This window comes from Scatophagus argus, chromosome 21 (assembly GCF_020382885.2).
Source record: "Scatophagus argus isolate fScaArg1 chromosome 21, fScaArg1.pri, whole genome shotgun sequence".
NCBI classification, from domain to species: Eukaryota; Metazoa; Chordata; class Actinopteri; family Scatophagidae; genus Scatophagus; species Scatophagus argus.
The window spans coordinates 17,817,719-17,839,291 of NC_058513.1; the positions used below are offsets into that span (position 1 = coordinate 17,817,719).

The following is a 21,573-nucleotide window of genomic DNA, read 5'->3' on the forward strand; positions in this document are numbered from 1 at the left end:
ACATTTTCATTAACCTCCAGAGAGGTCTCGTGTTGTTCTTCCCAGCGAATGGCGTCCTCATCAGTTCACAGTTAATCCATAATTACTGGCCTCCGGCGAGAGGCCTGAAGAAATGGGCTGAGCAGCAGCAGTGAGTCAGAGTCAGCATGAGCTCCCATTATCCCAGTTTCCTGCTCAGGATCCTGAAACAACCAGGCACAAAGGCTGATGGGTTGTTTCCCGTTTCCAGTTTGACACAAACTGAGTTAGTTATCACAGGAAACAAACCAAGAAACGTGTGAAATTAATTCATTGGCAGTAAGTGCCTGATGGATGAATCTGCTGTTTATGTTAGTTTAAGACGACATGATGAACTTTGGCAGCTCACAAGAACAGAATAGAGCGTGCAAAGCAGTTTCAAAAACAAAAAGATTTATAAATGAACAGTTTTAAGGTAAACACTGTACAGTACACTGCTATACAGGCTGTATTCATATCAGCAAAGTGGTGGAAGGTGATGATTGTGGGTAAGTATTGCAGATACACACGGAAACTACAGTACAGACAAGCCAGAACTTTAGGATATATTTGAAATGGCCCCAACAGGTTCAGCCCTGACGCCGGGTGGTCACAGTTCAAGCTGGGTACATTAGCCAGTCAAGTTCTTCTGTTCCAGACTGGGAAAAGCATTTCTCCCCCGGAGGGCAAGACACGGTCATGTTGAAACAGGAAACTGACAGAAACAAAAACTGCTAACAAAAGTTGGAAGAACTCGTCTAAAACATCTGAATGCTGAAGATTTCACTGCCAGCAAATTGCAGGTCAAGAGTTCAAAGGATTTTTTCCTCTTTTCTCTCTCAGACTGATGAAGATAAAACCTGCACATAAATCCGTCTTCATACCGATGTCTGATGTAAATCTATTTGTAAATGGGTTAAAATAATAAAAATATGTGAGGCACTGGTGTAAATGAGCGCTCAGACGGGAGGGGGGGTTGGCGATGAGGCCTGGATGGCTGGTTTCTCACTGAGAACGAGCTGATTCACTGTGACTCATGAGCCAAGAAGCTCGTAAAACAACACAGTTTACACTGAGTGGGGCTTGTTCTGCGGCTAATCTCAGCTCGGCGGTTTACTGGGCACATTCTGCAGGAGATGATATGTGATGACGACACCCGCCTTCAAAGGGATCCACCATCTGTGTTTGTGCTCACATTCGAATTCCAGTCTCACAAGAATCCACAAGAAAAACACACAAGACTTTCCCAAACTACGGGCCGCAGTGAAAGCATCAGGGGTCTTTGTGCGAACTATTAATGTTTACTTTTATGATCCACGTTTGGAGGTTTCTGACTGTCAGTCTCAGCGGTGAATCGTTTCAAATGTAAAACTACAGAATCTCAGCGATCGCAGCCCGTTAGTTCTGAAGTTCTGAACATTTCTGCTGCAGGAGCGTGCAGAGTGAAACCGTAAGCTAAAACCCCCCTGAGGCCAACTGATACGATCTGGCGTGACCGTCAGGGCTCGATTCGCTCCTGCCAGATCATTTCCTGGGACATGTAGCAGGGACGAGGCCAGCCGAAGGCGAGTCCTCAGCCCGAGCAGAAAGCAGGTCATGAGATGGAAGGAAGGACTGAACGACTGACTCACAGTTAATCACTCTGTTTGAAGACTGACCAACTCCGGTCAAACAGTTGAGTCAGATCATCTCGATTGTTTCCAGCTTCTCTATTTTCACACCGGAACAAAGTGCAACTGTACTTCTCTCATTGTGACACAGTTTGAAGAATGAGTCGAGTCGTTGCAGGGGTGACGGCAGGTGTGCCATCACAGCAGCTGCTTTGGAAAAAACCAAACCCTGACGACACACAGGAACTTGTGTTTCTTCTCTTTAATCCCATCAGGCTAACAACAAGCTGCTCTCCTCGGGTCATTGTAAGTTCGTGACGTGGACCGCCGAGCCCTGAGCTGAGCCGTGTCCACTCAGTCCCCCGTCGGGGCTGTAAATCCTGCACAAAGTCTGCAGGGGTCCGGCGGAGCTTTACGTGAACTGAAACGTCACAACAGAACTTCAGAGCGAGATACTGCTCTTCACACTCCACCGCCACACTCGCCTGGCAGCTTCGCTCGTCAACTTCTCAAAAGATTTCACACAAAGACACCCACACGATGGCGCTACAGAAAACAGCAGGAACAAACAGGAAGCAGAACCATCCGCTTGAGAATCATGCCAAAGTCATTTTATTTCATTACCAGGCAAACATTTGATCTTTACACAATGAAATTTCCAAAAAATTACAACATTCAGAGACAGCTTTGAACCATCAGATGAAGGGAAAATGGAAACGAAACTGACAAACTGAGTTACTTAAATACAAAAAATATTTTTTCCATTGCACTTCAACTTGAGTGAGTAATACAACTCAAAGGTGACCACCTAACAGTGTGACTGCAGTACATTCAGCCATTTGCTCACATCACGTCGCTGTCTGACTGATGGTCGACGGGCGGAGATTGAGTTGAGTTTGAGACCACGAACACGTTCTGGTCTTAGAGGACAGACGGGAGACAGGTTCACGTCGCCGCTTCAGTGGCTTTTCAAGCAAAAAAAGCCCAAAACTCTGGTCACAGCTTTTCTTTGTTTTATATGTTTTCAAATTGTTTGGCTGTCGTTTGGATAACAAAAACATCAACTTGGTTTCTTGGTTTTCTTGACAGAAAATAACTCGCCTAATAAATCGAGAAGATGATCACCAGAGCTTTAATAACCATGCTGAAAAGATATTACACATATTATTTTTGTCTGATGTAATAAATCCTTTCTCAGGTGACACGTAGAAAGTCCCAAACCAACAGATATTCAGTTTACCGCCATAAAAGACAAAGAAAAGCAGCAACTCGTCACTCTGAATGTTTGGTTTTATGCTTAAAAAAACGACTTGCTTGCTCATTTTCTTTCAGTCACAAAGTGAGCGAATTAAATGCAAATTTAAAAAATATAAATTTCCATCCTCATTCTGAGACAGCAGAGAAACATTCGCTCTCGGACGCATCGGTAAAAGAAATAGTGTGATAAAGACAGACTTGGTGAATGAATCGCAATGTTTAAGTTTGGTGAAAAATGTGAGTGGAACCTCGCTAACGTTAACGTCTCGTTTTTCACGCCGTTTTGGTTGTTTTTCTTCTGCGACAGTTTAACGGCACCTGGCCGGCCGGGAGAATCAACTCCTCAGAGGATGGAGACGCACATTTCTTAGCATTTTCTTTTGCGGATTTTGCTGGATGAAAACTTCGTTCCGGCTCGACGTGACACGAACGCAGCAGGAACAGGAATGAGACGTCCACCGAGTCTCGCTGACGACTAAGAAGACAGAAGTACAGTTCAGACATCGTATAAACATAATGGCCTGCCACGTCCGTCACGTGTGTCATGACAAAAGACCGCCTATGATACGGAACATTTTATTATTATTATTATGTATAGTAAAATATATCAAACTGATTATTAATGAGAACAGTTTCTGTCTTGTCAGGTCTGTAAATACTGTGACAGTATTGGCAGCCTGGAAGGTCGTTTCATGTGGAAATCTTTACAGAGGATACATGGGAGTATCAAAGTGCCGTTTGCTTGATTGTAATTTCCTCCTCGACCCCCACCCCACCCGCCCGACACCACCCGACCACTTCCTGTGTTTTCTTTGTTTCTCATGTTTCTGTCCAATATTCTCCCATGTGATGAATCCACCTCAGAACCCCAAAATCTGGTGCTACAGTTCTGCGATAACAGTAGAAAGTTTTCAGCTTTCGTGGATTAAGATGAATATTGTGCAGCAATAGGAAAAAGTAGAGTGATGCAGCTTCATTGTTTTCTCATATCAAAACAAGAATATTCATGGATCAAACCTTCCACCATGTGAGACGATGGGAGAGGACAGACACCACTGAGCATGTGTGGGCTCCATCTTTTTATCTTTTTCTTTTTTTCCCCCCCAGGAGAGGACGTCCCGAGTCCATGTACAACCGCACAGTCTTTAGTGTTAACCCGGAGCTCAGGTGGGGATGGAGGTCGCAACTCCGCTCACGCGTTTCTCTTTTTTAATTTAGTCGTTAAAGTTTCGTATTTCGTCCAGCTCCAGTCTTGGTCCTTGAAAGAGGGAAAACCAAGGTGTTACAAGAATTAAACGAAAGCAGCTTTAGAAACAGCTCTTTGTCGGGAGCTGCTGTCTTCACCGCTCAACAATCCACCTGACGTTGACTCGAGGTCGACGTGTTCACAGACCAGTTAATAATGTTTTTAAGATTTATTCACGACTTCCTTCCTCGCAACATATAACAAAGCTCATTCGGTTCTCAGACAGTCGTGAGTGTTATTTTTTGATTAAAGGCGCGGCTGTCAGTGTTGCTCTCAGTACAGTTTACTTTAGTTTGAGACTTTTGGAGTCAGTTTGAAGGCTACTTTGCAATAAAAAAGTTGCGTCAAACGTCCGTGTTTGCACAAATAAGAGCGAGTGAACTCACCACGATGCTTTTGGTCTGTTCATCGGCCGCCTCCTGCATCAGGCTGGTCAGCTGACTGAGGTACTTCTGGTTCTCCTGCAGCAGACGCGGCGCAGCGTCACTGAGGACACACAGAGACTTAGTCAGGACTGAATCACGAGGCCTCCACCACATGGACTCTGTGTTTAGTGTTTTACTGCAGGACAGAAAGCACTGGCCTACAAAGCCGTGTGCAGCAGTGCTTATGTGTCGGGTGGATGTGATGAGGATTTTCTTTCAAAACTCATCAACGAAAAAAAAACGCCTCAAGAAAAGCGTCAAAGTAGGTCATCTGTAGTGCTGCCAACTGTACAAAGCTGCCTGATCAAGTCCGATTCACAGACTCGGGCTTGTTTTTATTGCCCGAGTTGCTTCCACTAAATGCTGACTTGTAGTGACCAGACGTTTATGCAATCGGTTATGTTATGCTCTACGTTTATACTGAGATTTGATCCGTTTTTGGAGATCTGTTTGACAGAACAATCATGTGACGTACGACGGCTCTCAGTCACCTGTCGTTCGGCCCAGGTAGGGACGTCAGGGGATGTGGGGAGCTGACGGGCTGCGCTGACTGCGACCACTGAGAAACCTGCAGCAGGTTGGACGACTCGGGACTGGCTGCTATCGAGTTCCTTGAAGAGTTTTGAGCCTGCAGGAGGGAGGGAGAGAAATGCAGTCGTAGTGATCATCCCGTCTTTCACCTGGAAAAAGAAACGCGGGCAGCAGCACATCCTCCTGCTGGCTCATTTGGTAACTGAGAGCAGCTAAGTCTGAGGAGGTTAACACACAGAGAGTATCACAGTTCAGAGGCAAACGCTGACTCACATGACTGAAGCGTAAGCTGCAGAGGCCAACGCTCAAATAATCAGTTTGTTCACAGAAAATTACCCAGCAGCTATTTTGAGCACAAGCTGGGAGTCGTCTGAGCAAAAACGCCAAATATTAACAAGTTCAAGCTGTTTTTCTTTGTCTTACGTGACAGAAAACTGAATCATTTCTGGTTCTGAATGTCGCACAGACAAAACAATGTGAAGATCATCCGCGTTCCAAGTCGATAGTGAAAATAATAATCAGCTGCAGCTGTAGATCAGGGCGACAACGCTTAAGTTTTTCACAGTCAGTACAGATTAAGAGTCACTTACGCAAGCGATTTTCAGCAAATGCCAGAACTCTCTCTGTCTCTTGATCTGCATCTGCATCACCGTGTTGTCCGCATCCTTAATGCTCTCCAGGGTTTTCTCAATTCGTGGAAACAAGTCAATGATCTTCTGTTTGCTGATTAGGATCTTACTGTTGGGTGGAGTCAGGACAGAGCAGACATTATCATGCCGCAACAGAACTGTAAAGTACCACACGGTGCCAATCTCAAACTGAAGGCTGAACAGGTTGGGGAAAGTTACAGAGAAAGTGGAAGTGACTTTCGAGCCGTCGTTCTCAAAGTGAACTACATTAGAATGCGATGGATGTCTCTGAGGGATGCTGGACTCTTACCTGAGGTGGGTGTACAGATCTTTGAGGACCTTGTCTTGGTTCTGGACAGTCTGAATGATGGCCTTCACCATGTCGGAGCTGTCGCTGCTCACGTCCGGTTCAGGTGCTGAGAAAACCCACTTTTCAGTTTGACACATGTATTCATTTGATTTCTTTTTTGGAGAACATTTTCATTAAAATGACTCTTACTTTTGCATTTCATCTTCAGCTGCTTGTAGAGCTCAATGGCCTTTTCTTCCCTGCAGAGAAATGAATTGGTCATGTACAAATATTTGCCAGACTGAGTCCTACAACCCTGCCAGAGGCACAAATAACAAGTGCCAGGAATTCTTGACAAACAGGAGCCAACAGCTGTTTATCTTGTGGTCTTTCAAACAACGGATTATTGTCTGATGCAGCATGTTCACACTGCTGGAGTCGACACTTCTCACACAGCAGCACAGAGCAAAAGCTTTGTGACAACTGGCTGACCTCAGACCAGCGGACCACACAGCAAAACATATAAATAAATAACAAATTCCCATGATTTACCGAAGTAAAACACATGAACATGAACACTCACAGCTGCTCCATCTTGTCTCCCTGCCGTCGGGCGTACGGACTCCTCTGGAGCTCCACTATCTCGGAGTGCAGCGCCATGATCTCATCGTCCAAATGGCTCACCTCTGCCACCTGCAGGACAAACCAGGAACATGCTGAGGCCACCGCTGTGAGGATTTGTTGTGACAAAAACATTAGGCCAGAACACGCATTACCTGTGCAAAAGCAGCGGCTCTTTCCTCGTTCTCCTGCCAGGCTTTCAGCATCTTTTCAGAGGCTTTGGACAAACACATGCAGCTCATCAAAACATCAGCGCTTCAAATATGTAAAATCTTCCCGTATGCACGTAAATGTTCTCCATCAGAGCGTCACGTATCAAGACAAACAGCTGCCACTTACATATGCCATAGTGCATCTGATCGCTGTACTTTTCCAGGTCGTACTGGATGCTGCTCTTGAAAAAGTCCAGCTTGGCCTTCAGCTGCTGAGAAAAGCCAAACATGCTGTTCTTACACCTGGTCAGGTTCGTGTTGTAACGCAGGAGGCTCAACCTGGAGGAGGAGGAAGGAGACAATAATGAGTTAGAAACATTAAGAAGGTAGAAGAAGAAGCACCAAGACAGCAGGGGTTCAATTCTCATCGAGAAAGATTTTCAGGTTTCTGCAGGATTCACCATAATGAATTTAAGTCTCACTGAACTGTGACCCGTACCATAACAGGAGGGTTAAATACCATTTTCATAATGGCACTGGTCCCAAATTATGAAAATATGATACAAAATCTGGAAAGAGAGTTTGGCTTTCTTTCAGTACTTCAGTTAAGAGGAGAAATACATATATCAGATTTAGGAGTGAACTGTCCCTTTAAACCTGCAAAGAGGAAGTTTGTCTCCCCCTTGTGGCAATGAGAGTAATTACACAAACATGCAAACTGCTGCAGGCTGTTCCTTCCTGATGTTTGTGTCGTAAAGTCACCACAGACTTAAAAACACTGACATAATGCGAGAAACACTCAACGATTTATGGTGGTGATACTGGGTGAACTTGTTTGTATCCTTTTGTAACCCGAATACAAATATTCCTCATTGGGTTTTCCTCTGGTTTAAAAAAAAAAAAAAAGGAACCGACTACAGAAATCTGTCATGTGACTCACATAGCAGCCCTCTGTCCCTGGAAAAGCCTGCTGTAGTCCTCCTTCAGGCCACAGATGTAGCTCACTGCTTCACCCCAAATCTTCTTCAGCACCACCAGGGGCAGCTGTATCTTGGCCTCTTGCACTGTGGAGTCAAAACGAGAACACGACAGCTGCACGTTTTGCATGTTTTCTGGCACAGCTGACATTCAAATTGATGCATTAAGGCAGATTTACCAGTTTAACTACGTCTTTATTTAAACAGTGTCTCACAACCAGCAGGTCTGCTGTTACAATAAACTCACCAATAGTGTTGACTTTATCAGGAAGTTGTCTGGCGCTGAAGGGACCCGAGTATGTGGTGATGCTCTTGTCAAACAGGTAGACGATGTAGCTGTCCCACCCCCTCTGCACAGAAGAGAGAGGAGCCATCAGTTAGGACTCGTTCTGACACAATCAGTCAGCTGTGTGGTGGTATGGGAGAGTAAACTCACCACCCCATCTAGGACACACTGTGCAGCGGGCTTCCTCGGGTCCAGCGAGACTCCCGTCTCCTGCAGCAGCTCCTGGTTCACCACTTCGATCTTGGTCTCGGCCTCAATGCGTTTCTGGAGACTGTGGAGGCTTTCGTCCGGACTCAACTGGAAAGAGTGGACCTGAGCTGTGGTCATGTTCAGGATGTGGACGACCTGGAGAGACACGAGAGAGAAGCTTTACATCGATCACTTTTTCCAGAACTGTTCAATATACTGAAGGACGCAACCAAAAACATATACATCACAAGGACCAGCAGGGAACTGAAGCCATCATATTCATCTACGCCCCGCTCAAAGCCACCAGACTCCAGCGTGACCCCTGAGACCCCCACCAGGCCAGTGCTGGTGGGGTCACGTACATCAGGCTCAAAAGATAAAAGTATCTCCAGCAGAGAAAAGAAGACGAGCTCTGCCACTTACTCACCTTCATACTCAGTATCTGCTCCAGCACGTCGAAGCACAGCGGTTTCTTGGTGTCCGTGTTGACTCTGCCTCCTCTCTGGACCGGATCCCACTTCAGCATCAGCTGCAGCAGGGCTTCCATTGGCTCCAACAGCGTTCTACAGAACAGCGATTAAAATATGGCACAAACATACAGTCTTTCATGTTAAGGAAACATGGACGACAGAGCAGCTTTGCTCACATGGAGGACGAAAAATCGGCAACACTGTGTGTGAATAAGGTTCGTATGGGTGGATGTTTCAGTGACAGGGTCCTAACCTGCTGAGGTTGTTGGGGTAGGGGAGGTGTGTGGAGAACTTGACTTCTCCGTTCAGTTCCTCCACAGCCATGATGTCTTTTGGACCTTTATTCCTCACTTTGCTGGCCCTGTGGATGAGAAGAGACCAGTTGATGATGGACAGTTTTACATCTTAAAATCCTTCTGTCACAGCACTTGAAAGATTTTCCATACAAAGCACAAAACCAACGAGTACTTTGATGGAAAATTAAACATTTGCGACTTGTTAGCTGTGGAAGATGCTGACACCGACACTCGAAGATAAGACCTCCTGTATCAATAATAAACGTCCGTGTAAACACAGCTGCAATTACTTTAAACATCTCTAGTTATCCACTCCTGTGTTCTTCTCTGTTGTGTCGCTGTCTAACACGCCAGCCAGACTGTTAACAGCTGCTAGCAATTATTTTCATTATCGATTATTCTGCAAATAAAACATTTAGTTCTCCTGTCCAACCAACAGTCCAAAACCGAAAGGCCCTTCATTTACCATCACAAATGCCAAAGAAAAGCAATGCGGTATGCTTTTCTAAAACAAACGACTATCTGCTACAACATCTCCACTAAATTTACATGCATTTACATTTCCTGTTTCGTTTATCAGGTCAACATACCACTGCACGGGCTGAAGGTTGTGCAGGAATGGACGGAAGCCACAGCTGCATTCAAACACCATCGTGCCAAAGCTCCAGTAGTCCACAGTAACAGTGTACGGCTTATTCTCGAACAGTTCAGGCGCCTGCCGGGGAGAAGCGCAGCATTTCAACAGGATGCATCTGATACACGACTACGTTACAGCGAGTGATAACATAACTGCTTACTTTTAAGTCTATACCTGCTGTTCTGTTACACAACACCACAGCTGATTAGCACCTAAATATTCCATCATGTGTGAAAGCAGGAAGAAGATTAAAGGACATCAAAATGTAATTAAGAGCCAGAGATTACATACAGCTCGGTACACCAGAGGGTACAGAATAATTCTTTGTTTGTCTAAGTGCTTACCAGGTACTGAAGCGTGCCAACAAACGAGGTACACAGGCTGCCCTGGTCCAGGTCTTTAGCATAGCCCAAGTCAATGATCTTGTGTACCAGCTGCAGGAAAATAAGCAAATGGTGAGACAGTTTCTTCAAAATGCACAGTCAGATAGAAAAAGCACAAAACCACAAAGTGGCAGTTTACCCTTCCGTTGATATCCTGCAGCACGATGTTTTCAGGTTTAAGGTCTCTGTGTATGATCTTGTTCTCATGCAGATACTGGATACCAGATCCTGTAGGAGAAAACAGTAGTTTATGCAAACGACGAGGCTCTAAGAGACGCGTCTGAATGTACAAGCTGCACACAGAGAAACACTGAACGTACCAACATCGTTGAGTAATGAAAGCACTTCACTCTCTTTCAAGCCGCAGCAGTTTTCAGGTTTGCTCAGCACCTGCAATCCACACAAACACAATCATATCACATCTGCACCAAATCTATGTTGCACGACAGGATGGGTTAATAACGGGATGTACAAGATTAGCTGACCAGTCGTTTAAAGGTCAGTTCTGACTGGTCAGTTCTGAACTGATTATTATTCTAGCAGTGTCCATGTAGGAGAGTCTGCAGGACACCACAGTGGCCTCGTAGGGGTCACCTTTTTGTTTTGGCTCACTTACAGGACAGGTGGGCACCTTGGGGACAGGTGATGCTATGCTAGGCTAACACTGTGTTGTTGCATTGGTGAGATGTTTGTCTGTATGGATATTTAAGGATGAAGGTTCTGAATTCTTACATGTAACACGATGACGAACATTAACAGCGAGCAGTAAATATTTTATCAGAGACAGGAAGTGATCTCAGCAGACACTGCTGAACAGAGCTATGGCGAGCAGGTCAGTTATTAGCCTGTCTGTGCAACCCCTCAGCATTTAGGCTCAGCTGCTACAGGACACATTTAAACTACATACGACATGACACACTGAAACGCCTTAAACAGTAACACATGTATCTGTCAACGACACAGCCTGGCAAGAGAGACGCTCCAATGGGATTTTATGACTGAGCTACGGCCAGGACGCACACCGACATTCTGTACCAAGATGTTGGTTAAATCTCTATGACAGTCTGACAAAACAAATTGATCTGTACCATCTACTCTAAAATGTCAGGAGGCTGGTTCAAAAAAATTTGTGTCTCAGTTTGAATGGAAGTGGTTTAACTTTAACTGGTTTAACCTGGACTTATTCGCAGCCTCCTTTCTACAAGTCCCTCACCTTCCTCAGGTCTCCCCTGGAGCAGTACTCCATGGCGAACAGTGGAAGATCATTTAAGGCGATGGTGTCAATTTCCTCTGGGACATCTCGGGCTGTCACAACGTTGATGTGATTTAACCTGAGTGAGAGAGAAGGAGGTTTCATTACTAGATTACCATTTAATGATGCCCACACAGAAAATGCGGTCATCCTCTGCTACTATGCCTGCAAACCACTTAAGATGTCATATTTCATCCAACTGAATGTCTGCACTTTCCTTCAGGTACTTACGAACTTACATTAACTGTCAAACTTCAGTGTGGTAATCGCGACATCTCCGTGTAAGGTCTTTCAACCAATGTGCGAAATGAATGAAGTGGAAGAAAATGTATAAAAACCATGTCGTACTTTTTCATGATCTGGATTTCTCGGCTCCATCTGTCCCTATTCCTGGGTGTGAGCTCGAGGCGGCACATTTTCACAGCTAGTTTTTCATTTGTTTCCTACAAAACAGACAAGAGAGATTCCATTCTTATACCAGCACTTCAAATACGTACCCAAAAAAGGCAGTCTGTGTGTGCTAAAGTAGAGCCACTCCCCACATGTCTGTTTAAAATGTCACAACAACTTAAGATTTTATTGAGCCCAAGAGCAAGTGGCTTAAGTAGCAGCACGGTAGTTATTCTGCTCGTCATTTAGCAAGCTGCCCGCTTCTTCCTGTCCATGTGAAGTTCAGTGTCAGGGTTACATGGCTGTAAACTCACATGATGTTGGTACAGGTAAACATGAGCAAAGCCGCCCATGCCCAGCCTCTCTTTCAGCTCCCAGTCTCCGCAGTTCTGGTTCTGCCTGAAGGGAGGTTTCTCCATTGTTGTAACACAATCTGAGCCAAAGTGTAGAAATAACGTTTACATGACGACAACAACAAGGAAACACACACACACACACACTAAAAGCTCACGTACAGTGAAATTATGTTCACTGATAGCGAGGTTTCAATTTCTACCTAGCAAAACAAAACTAACAGGTACAGGGTCAAGACTACACCCCGGATCAGCAGCCAGGCTTATGTCAGATCACGTCGGTATTCGCACAACATCGATGTCAAAATGGCGTTTAGCGGCCTGTCAAATTTTAACATATGACATAATTAAATGACGATGGCATTAATGATACGTAAACAGCAAACTGTTTCTTATGTTGGCTACATTAGCTAACAGCTTGCTAACGCTACATCAACAGTTTAGCCGACGAACAGCAGTCATAACATATTTTACAGGAAATAGCCGGGGCCCATCGCTAGCTTTCAGGCAGTCGGAAATGAAGGCTCCGACGCCAGTTCAGTGACGTTTCAGTAACTGTTTCCGTGACGAGCTGCTGGCAAGGCGACCTTGGAGACTTACTTCGGGCTCCTATGGAAGCGTCATGAGCCGTTTTCGGTAGAAATGAGCGCAGTCTTGTTGTTTTCAGGTCAATGCGGCACAGTGTGAATGTGTACTTTCCTGCCTGACGTCACCAGAATCCCCGGCTGTGGTTCCTGCGAACGAAACCGGGGCGCGTTCAACAACAAGACGCTTGCTGCGTTCAAAACTGTTTAACAAAACACCAAACAGCGAAATTAAACAGTAAATGTCACCGTGTAGAAAATCATTACAATCCGGTGATACTTCAGTCATTTTTCTGTAAATAAGTATACTCAAATGCTGTACTAATGTAGGCTATAAAATCGAGCCACTTTACTTCAGCACTTTTTTATAACACTTTCTATTTCTACTCAGCTACATCTCAGCAGCAAATGTGCAGCTGTTTTCCTGTTCTTTTCCTCTTCCTATCACTATTCTCCTGACTTTACTTACTACCCACTTTTCAGAACGCAAATTTTAATTCCCAAATGTGTTGATTTTTAATGAAGGATGTAGAGTTAGTTTGCTTGCTAATTTGCACCATTCATTTTATTGTGCTCACATGATGGATAAATAATTGTGGCCCAGCAGCAGTTTTTGCCTTGAGGCCTTTTAAAAGCTTTGTGTAGCCAAAAACACAGAATAACAAAATATGGATCCGTGCAATCTGTAGTTGTGTGCACATTATTGATCCTGTGCACAAATAATAACTGATGAGTTTAAGATTGAAAAAAAAAGTCATCTTTGAGCATTTAGGGCTCTGAACAAATAAACGTAGCAGTGCCAGAAAATATAAAGACTTTATCACGAGTAAACAACTTGAAATCAAAATTTTGCATGATTAAAAAAATTTCAGTATCCTCAAAATGTACTTAGAGTAGAATATTCATTATGCAGCTGAATGGTCAGTGGTGTATTATTGTATATAAGCAGTATTTCAATGCTGTAGCACCGTATAACAGAATATTTTCAGCATAAAGCTGTCCAACAAATACAAATATACTTCAATGCAGTACGTGAGCAAGTGTACTTAAATGCATATCAACAGAACGACATTCAGACTCAGTTAACCTTCCAAAACACTTTTATTTTCATCTTCGGTGCCTCCCAGGAGAGGCTCACAAACGACATTTCCTTGGTGAGTTTTAACAAGGCAGTGACACATGTAGCTTACTGTATGTGCACCATAAAACGAACGTTGCCTTCACCTGCACCAGTCTAGAAAAACACTGAGATGGATCAGATCAGACCTCTACACGTAAAAAGATTTGTATGAGCTGGCTCAAGGCTCCTAAACACAACAGCATAAGACAGCATTAAATATTCCTTCATTCACATTGAGAGAAATTAAAGAAATGACCATGAGCTCGAGGACAGGAAAGAAAAGCTGACCTACCTTATATATTAACCCTTCATTTAATACTCTAACCATAACATAAATGAACGCAGGCCGTAATATCTCATGCTTTATTTACATTCAGAAATGAGGCTTTGAATGGAAACAGTACAAGCGCACGTTTAAAGGGCAGTTTGGCCAAACCGCTGCAGGCATGCGCTGCCGCTGCTGCCGCCGCCGCTGCTGCCGCCGCTGCCGCTTTAACGGACGTGTTGCACCGCCGTGAATGCACTACAGCAGGGTGACTTTCACTGGAGCGTCACTCAGCCGTCGCCACGGGAACCAGCCACTTCCGCGCTAAGCAGTGCCATGGAGATCCTGCAGCTGCTCTTTCATGTAAGCCAGCGGTGACAACACACGGAGAGAGGAGGTGGCGAGGAGACCTTGGAGAGTTTGTCAAGGTGGAGGCTCTGAAGAGCTGCCTGCCTCACATACATCCACCCATACTGTGCGGAGCTTCTAGAGCCTGCGCCTGCAACACCCACCGGCTGGACTGAGCTACCGAGCACTTTGGAGATGATTTAGATCTAGCAGGATTTATCAGTGCTAGATTTCAGCTGAATGATACCGTACTAATTCATAAAATAATCAATCAGCCGATTCACAAGCTGCAGATGAATCTCCCTTTTAGATGGGCTAATTGTTCCAGCCGAGAATGATTCATAAAAACTGGACAAACTCAAAGTGCTGAGGAAGCTCCAGAGCAGATACTGGAGGGAGAATGTTTATCTGTGCTAAATGATATAAACAGGCTGTGTTTCAGGGCTGCACTGTGAGCAAAATGTAAATACTGAGGAAATCAAACCATTGTAATGTCCACATTAACCGTAGCTTCTTTAGTGCGGGGAAAGAAAGGAATCCAGCATTTCAGAACAACATCTGAGGAGTGCGTTCACATCAATGCAGCATTGGTTTCCATCTGACTGCAACTGAGGATGCAAGAACGAAACAAATCGGCACTTTCTGAATCGAAACTCGCCATCCGTCCCCTCAGTGGACCATGAATGACACTCAGCACGAGTCCAACACTGGTAGTGAATAGAAATACAGAGCTGTAACGTCACGTTACACAAACTGGCAAAAGATACAAGATGTCGGCCATGGCAACAATGCAATCCGCATTTTGTCCTTAAACTGTCAGACTGAAAAGAATGAGATTTAGATTATTTCTAATGTTGACTTTTGTTATCGATTAATCGTTTTGTCAACATAACGTCAGAAAGTTGTAGAAAACATAGACATCTTTGAATTACTTCTTTTGTCTGCCTAACAGTCAAAACACAAAGATACTCAGTTTTACCGTCACATAAGACAAAGAAGAGAAGAAATTTCTCATAATTAATGAGCTGGAACCTCAGATTGTTTGGCTTTTTGTTGTTTTTTTGCTTGATAGATGACTCAAACAATCAACCAATCGCTTCGGCTCTAAAGCGCAGGCAGAAGGTGATCGAGAGGCAAACACTGTGAGCCTGAATATCAAATCATCTGCTAACAACATGGGAGCTGATGATGAAACATGCGTCAGACAACATGAAACAGTCAGCTCTGCGTGCACGCGCTAACATTCACACACGGCGAGACGGACGCGCAAACACACACTCAGACGCTCACGTAACGCAAACAGGTGTCGTCTCGTTTAGCCCTGCTAAGTCCATCCCCATCCTCAGGTGAGTGGGTGATGCCATGCATATTGACTGCAGGTGCAGCAGGTGTGGTTATGGCTGAAAATGCCGACAGCGCCGCCACCTGCTGGTTGGATGCTGGCACTGCAGCTGCTCAAGGTGTCATTTTAAAGCCTGAGTAGATAATGGCTATACATCAGTGATGCTATGAGGTGTGTATGGCTACCAAAATCATACCCAAACATTATAAGATTCCGTATTGAAACCGGCCTGCCCGCATCCTCCTTAACGGGGAGGTTCATTAACACATTTTTTTGTTTTTATTTTACATTCCTCACCTTCTTTATGCGTCTCTGCCAACAGAATCAACGCTGATCCCTTTAAAATCATCCTGTTAGGTCACAGCACTGTCTCTGGAACTCTTCCCACGGTAGCTCAACACCTCACGTGAATTTTTTCACTACCACGCAGCGAAATCCTGTCACAAACACCCTTTGATCACTTACTAATCTTTGATAAGTACATAGGCTTTACTATAATACTCATATTGTGCTGAATTATTACCACCATGTTAGACAGCAAAAAAAAAAGAAAGAAAGGAAAACAACCCCCGACATGATTATCGCGCTTTTGGGACTCACAAGAAGAAAATGTCAGCTCTGAGTGTATCTAATGCAGCTTCACAATAGCGTGTTGAATATATTATAAATATACTGTCCTGTATCCTACAATACAAGCTGACGGTGCTCTATATACAACATATCCTGGGTGTGTACAAAGAGTATGGATAACATATTTCCTTTTATATCGTCAATATCATATTTCATCATATACTTGACATACACAGGTGGAACAGGTTCAACATCAACAAACGACTGTAAAATACTGTAAAAATATTGAAAAAACAAGAACATTCAGGGTCTGCCTGGTGAGAGTTAAAATAGGGTTTATAAATGAGAGGCTTTAAGTGCAGACACACATGTTGGCTGTGGCACCTGCATGAGAGGAAGAGGCTAAACGACCCCAGGGAACAACTGCTGCCCTCAGTGTAGCAAAAGGCTCAAAAGAAGCTGTGCTGGATGCAGGCATGCGGATCACTGGAGAAAACATCTTTCGGCCAAGAAATAGAAAGAGAACAGAAGCACACCACGGGACAGAAGCGAAAGCAACTGGGGGAGACAGAGAGAGAGAGAGAGAGACATATCGCCTATTCAAGTAGAGCAACAAAAATGTCTTGATGAGACGCAGTTACGCTGCTGAACATCAGGAGCGTCGTGAACTCCTCCTGACGTCCTCGGAGCTGCACCATCTCATCGTGTTGTTTCACTGCTGCCACACGCTCGATCGCAGTCCAGAGATTCAACCTCAGTGAAATACGAGCAGGAGAGAAAAAAAGCTGCAGCGTCCGCCTCCCGTGCAGAATGTGAACACACCGCGGCGATGTGGGAAAAGAAGAGAGCTGGAATGTAATGGCTCCACAAGACCAGTCCAGCAACTGGTACAGCGCTTCAGATCAGAGTGGTGGTACCAATTCAACTGAAGTCATCAGTCGTCAAAACGCGTTAACATGTTTGGTCCCAAAACTGAGTGAAAGGTCAAGAAAACAGGTGGGAGCACGAGGCTGGAGAAGTGCCTTTAAAGAACAAAGCGGGGGTGGGGGTAGGAAAGGATGCTGGATGTACGTCCCTGTCTGGTGCCCTGTCCAGTGTGTCAGCACCTCCTGCATCTCACTGCACAGTTCAGTCTGCTGCTGCACCCAGCGCACGTTCTCAAAGACACCTCGTCTCTGCACATGTGTGACCTCCCACCTCCTGCACCAACATCCTCGCTGGTGTTTCCCAGCCCTCCTCTGTTAGACGAGAAGATCGGGGTGCCGGGTAGGGCGTCATGGTCTGGGGGAGGGCGTGGGGTAGACCCTCACTCCTGCTCCCCCTTCAAGCAGAGCTCCAAACCCTCCTGGATCTCAAACAAAAACCTATGCAGGGAGACAGCCTGCCGCTGGCAGTGCAACGCTGAGCCGCTCCCGGCGCCCCCGCCCCGTCTCACTTCTTGACAGCCTGCCGGTAGCTGTGTCTCTGGCCTTCCTGTCGAAGCTTGCTGCTGCAGCCGCTGGCCTTGCTGCTGTTGCCGCCGTCTCTGGTGCTGCTGGCCTGGCTCACCTGGCTGATCTGGCTGCTGTCCTGCAGCGTGGGGCTGGAGTGAGCCCTCTGCAGCCCATTGTCCTCCAGCAGCTGGGACTCGAACACAGACAGGTCGTCCACGCCGCTACGGATTTTAGCTCGCAGCAGCATGACGTACGTCCCATACCGTGTTTTCTATGATGGAGCCAGACAGAAGAACTTTAGGACTGGAAGACTGAGAGAGGCAGTATTGTAATAATGATTTCATGCCAGACTGCCCTTCCCATTTATTTCTCCTTCTGAGCTCACCTCAAACTCCAGATACTCGTCTCGCTGGCGGTACTCTTCCAGCTCGCGCCCTTTGACCTTGCGGTCGGGAGGGTAAGAGCGGAGCTCAGCCAGTTCAGTGGAAAGACTTCTGAATCGAGCTTCGTGGGATCTGACCTGCTCCTCCTGTAATGCACAAGGTCAACACTGGCATCATGAGGGGAATCAAAGACATAACAAACATCTGCCTTCTTTAATGTTCTTAAATTTGTTATTAAAAAGACAATAATGTCAGATTTTGTGTCCAACTTGGACTGCCGAAGCCTCATGTTAATCTGAAAATATGAAGATCTAAACACATGCGAACGTGTCCTTTAACTTGCAACACTGACAAATACATACAGTATTGATTTCAGTGTTGTTCGAGGCTGTGAACAACAGACTTCATAAATATGTTTCCGCTTTCATTTCACAGCAGACCGACATGAGGAATGAAATGCCGGCAATCACAGCCACTACTGGCCGCTGGCCTAATATATCACATTTGTGTTAAGTGGAGTGTTTATTCATGAAAAATTCATTCTTATTACTCTGCCATTACTTTATGAAAAGTGATGTGTCAGCCCCTTTGGAAAACAGCGGGACAGAACAGATCATTATTTTAACTTTGACAGATTTGCATCGACTTGCTCCGCTGAGTTTCACAGGATCCTGGACTTGACTCGCACCACAACGTTAAGATACCTCAGAGAGTTTTGACGTCGTCCCCGGCAACAGCGGCCGGCTGAACTTCTTCTGGGAGCCGATGGCTGCTGGGAAGGGAGGAGATGAGAACATGGCGGCCACTGTGTTGATCCGTGTGATCCAAGACTGCATCTGCTCTGCGTTCCTGCGATGGGTAATACACGCCAACACGTGGAAACAAACACACAGCAGTAATTACACACAGGTGTTAAACCCCAGAACACACACAGGAGATAAAAGCATGCCATCAGTTCCTCTTCACGGCGCTCACATCAGCACATGGCTAACTCACAACATCAAAGGGATAATTATCAGAGAGCGAAGCCCTGTTGTTGACAAAGAAATTATTTTGGAGCCAATTAATGCAAGAGAGAAAAGGGCCTGTTTTACACTAACAGACCCATTAGGGGCCCATGAGAAACTTTAGATTGAATCAGACAGCCTTGCTTAAATTCCCCGGAGAGAGACGGAGAGAGAGAGACACAAAGAGGAGAGAGACAGCAGGAGGAGAGACACACAGAGAGGGGTAGAGTATCTGGGACAAATGCAAGCTGCAACTGGAGCACAGAGCCTGTCCTCCTGGGGGCTGAAACATGTGGCCACTCATGTGCCACTTCCTGAAGCCTGATAACACACACACATGCACACACCTCCACCTTAACGTTCACTGTACCTCCTGCTCAACATGTGCATATCTGCCATTGATCCGTGTGCTCCCAGCATGTGTTCTGCACGGCCCTGGCACATGTGCACAGCTGGCATGTAGTTAGATGAGGGTGGATGCTCAGCTGTGATGAGCCACACACAGCTAGCATACATGGCCAAAAGTATATGGACACCATAGGACTACACCCGTATGTGACTGATGAACATGTCACTCCGCAGGTTTCAGTCTTTCCACCAGATGCTTGTGAACCTGCCTGCAGTGATAGTGAAGTCGAGCGATAAAGCCTGGAACGTGATCACCGCTCCAGCTCATCTCACAGAAGTTGGATGAGGTAGAGGTCATGGATCAGTTCTTCCAAACAGAGACAAACATTTCTGTACTGACCAGGCTATGGGTAAACAGGTACTACCATGATGAAACAGGAAAGGATTTTTTTTAATTGTGGCCACAGAGCTGGAAGCTTGTAGTGCATAGTAACAGATGCATTTGTGATGTGAGGAAAAATTTCCTAACTAAGGAGCAGAGCACAAACAGCTGAAGCGTACCAAAAGAATACAGATGTGGATAAGGAAAGAGATGTCTACATACTTTTGACCACGTACTTTTATTTGAATTTTCAGGTCTGCAGCTATCCATGCACACACACTGCGTACTGCAGCTGTGTGTTGTCTTTCAGCTCAGTGAGACACACAAAACCGGACTCACGGTGCCTGGAAGAGATACACCCTCCAGTCGGCAGTTCGCAGGTAGAACACGTTGGGCCTCTTGCTGTAGTCTGAAGCCTTCATGGCCAGAGAGTGGTGGATGGACACGGCGTTCTTCAGGTCCTCCTCGGACAGCTGTTTATCAGGCCTGTACTCCCCCTGACATGAACGTTAGACATAAGAAATGAATGCTTTGATGAATACCAAGGGGTCTGAGCTGATTAGGAACATATTTTACTGGAGAAGAGCTGAGAGGGCAAAGAGCTGAATACAGACATTAGCACCATGACTGAACTGTAATGCCTAAATCTGTGGAGGGTGATCATCATGATGCACTGTGTATCCTTAAAAGGATTAAAATGATTTCAGATGGTCAGTGAGAGTCTTTAGAGAACATTAGTTTCTCTACAAAAAAACTAGACTAGGCTAAATATAGCATAAAATTGGTAAAATTCCACTTTAATGTAAGACCTATTTGATCAAGTAAATGAGACTTTTCAGTACTTGACAGTTTGATAATTACTACTGCAGATACATGTTGGCCGGAACCAAACAAGTATTGAGATTCAATACGCAGCTCCAAGAAAACAAAGCTACGGTGTCACCGCAGGCTCAAAATACAACACTGGGGACTGCGCGTAAGCAGGTGACGTGGTACAAAAGAACATTTTGTTTATAGCGATACCCTGGGGATTAACATTCACCTCCTGTCACAAACATCCTGCTGGCAGCAAAGTAAAACAGGATGTTTATGGAGATGTGGCCACTTGTTATTTTAAAGGTTGAATAATGAATATAAAGTAGAAGCTGTTATCAATTGATTCTCACAGCTTCGTTTTCTTAATGTGTAAAATCCACCCTTCACTAATGTGAGTGACTTACTTTTTGCAGATAGAGAATTAGCCCTTTTAGGATGGCATAGAAGGTCTTCCAGCCTCTCTTCCCTCTTGGTGCTGTGAGGGAGGAGAAAAAGTCAACATCACAACATATAAAGCCTGTGGTAACAATTTGTCAAATACTAAAATGTGCATCTGTGGCTCACAGATCAGTTTTTATATGTGAACTTATTTGTCAGCTGACTTTTGTATTGCGATCACTCAGAACGTTTCACACTGACAGTGAGGGCAGAGCTGAAAACAGAAGAAAATACTGGTGTGAAATTGGTTATGACACAGACTTTGGCTAAGCGTTGCCTGGTCCGTCGCTCGGTTGTCAGTATGTCGCTCAAAATGCAAAGATGAGGATTTCAAGGAGATGAATTAAAGTGACTGAGGATTGTGAATTTTGCCGTTTGTCATTCACAGAACTGAGCTTCATTTTAAGAGCAGCGAAGGGTCAGTGAGGGTTTGAAATGATAAGACATCTTTCCTAGACTGTAAGTTTGTTACAGTATGTAATTTCTACCGTCCCACCAGGGGTCACTTGTAGTTTGAAGATGTAGTGAAGTGGTGTGGTATCAAGGG

The 21,573-nt window shown here is 45.1% G+C and overlaps 2 protein-coding genes across 6 annotated transcripts in view; both read right to left on the bottom strand.

Moving 5' to 3' along the window:
* Nucleotides 1-45: 45 nt before the first annotated feature.
* On the bottom strand, nucleotides 46-12,731 carry LOC124052294 (inhibitor of nuclear factor kappa-B kinase subunit alpha-like). Of its 2 annotated transcripts, none has more exons than XM_046376362.1 (22): nucleotides 12,591-12,731; nucleotides 11,952-12,070; nucleotides 11,596-11,690; nucleotides 11,209-11,326; nucleotides 10,316-10,385; nucleotides 10,135-10,223; nucleotides 9,957-10,046; nucleotides 9,566-9,690; nucleotides 8,933-9,040; nucleotides 8,637-8,772; nucleotides 8,171-8,365; nucleotides 7,982-8,084; nucleotides 7,698-7,821; nucleotides 6,945-7,096; nucleotides 6,761-6,822; nucleotides 6,568-6,677; nucleotides 6,195-6,244; nucleotides 6,006-6,111; nucleotides 5,657-5,804; nucleotides 5,027-5,163; nucleotides 4,497-4,596; nucleotides 46-182 (listed from the first exon to the last, which is right to left on the bottom strand). In XM_046376362.1, exons 2-22 carry the CDS (start codon nucleotides 12,054-12,056, stop codon nucleotides 72-74), a joined length of 2,334 nt encoding a protein of 777 aa, XP_046232318.1. In that variant the 5' UTR covers nucleotides 12,057-12,070; nucleotides 12,591-12,731; the 3' UTR covers nucleotides 46-71. The 2 variants fall into 2 exon arrangements, with proteins under 2 accessions (XP_046232318.1, XP_046232319.1); XM_046376363.1 differs by lacking the exon at nucleotides 46-182 and adding an exon at nucleotides 2,197-4,122.
* A 925-nt stretch (nucleotides 12,732-13,656) lies between these two features.
* The window catches only part of LOC124052469 (PH and SEC7 domain-containing protein 1-like), a 54,287-nt gene continuing 46,370 nt past the window's right edge, over nucleotides 13,657-21,573 (bottom strand). For all 4 annotated transcript variants that reach the window (XM_046376748.1, XM_046376750.1, XM_046376751.1 and 1 more), the window contains 5 exons: nucleotides 20,993-21,063; nucleotides 20,112-20,269; nucleotides 18,740-18,884; nucleotides 18,038-18,181; nucleotides 13,657-17,923 (listed from right to left, as the gene is read on the bottom strand). In XM_046376748.1, the coding sequence (XP_046232704.1) occupies nucleotides 17,651-17,923; nucleotides 18,038-18,181; nucleotides 18,740-18,884; nucleotides 20,112-20,269; nucleotides 20,993-21,063 (791 nt within the window). In that variant the 3' untranslated portion in view covers nucleotides 13,657-17,650. The remainder of the gene's footprint in view (nucleotides 17,924-18,037; nucleotides 18,182-18,739; nucleotides 18,885-20,111; nucleotides 20,270-20,992; nucleotides 21,064-21,573) is intronic.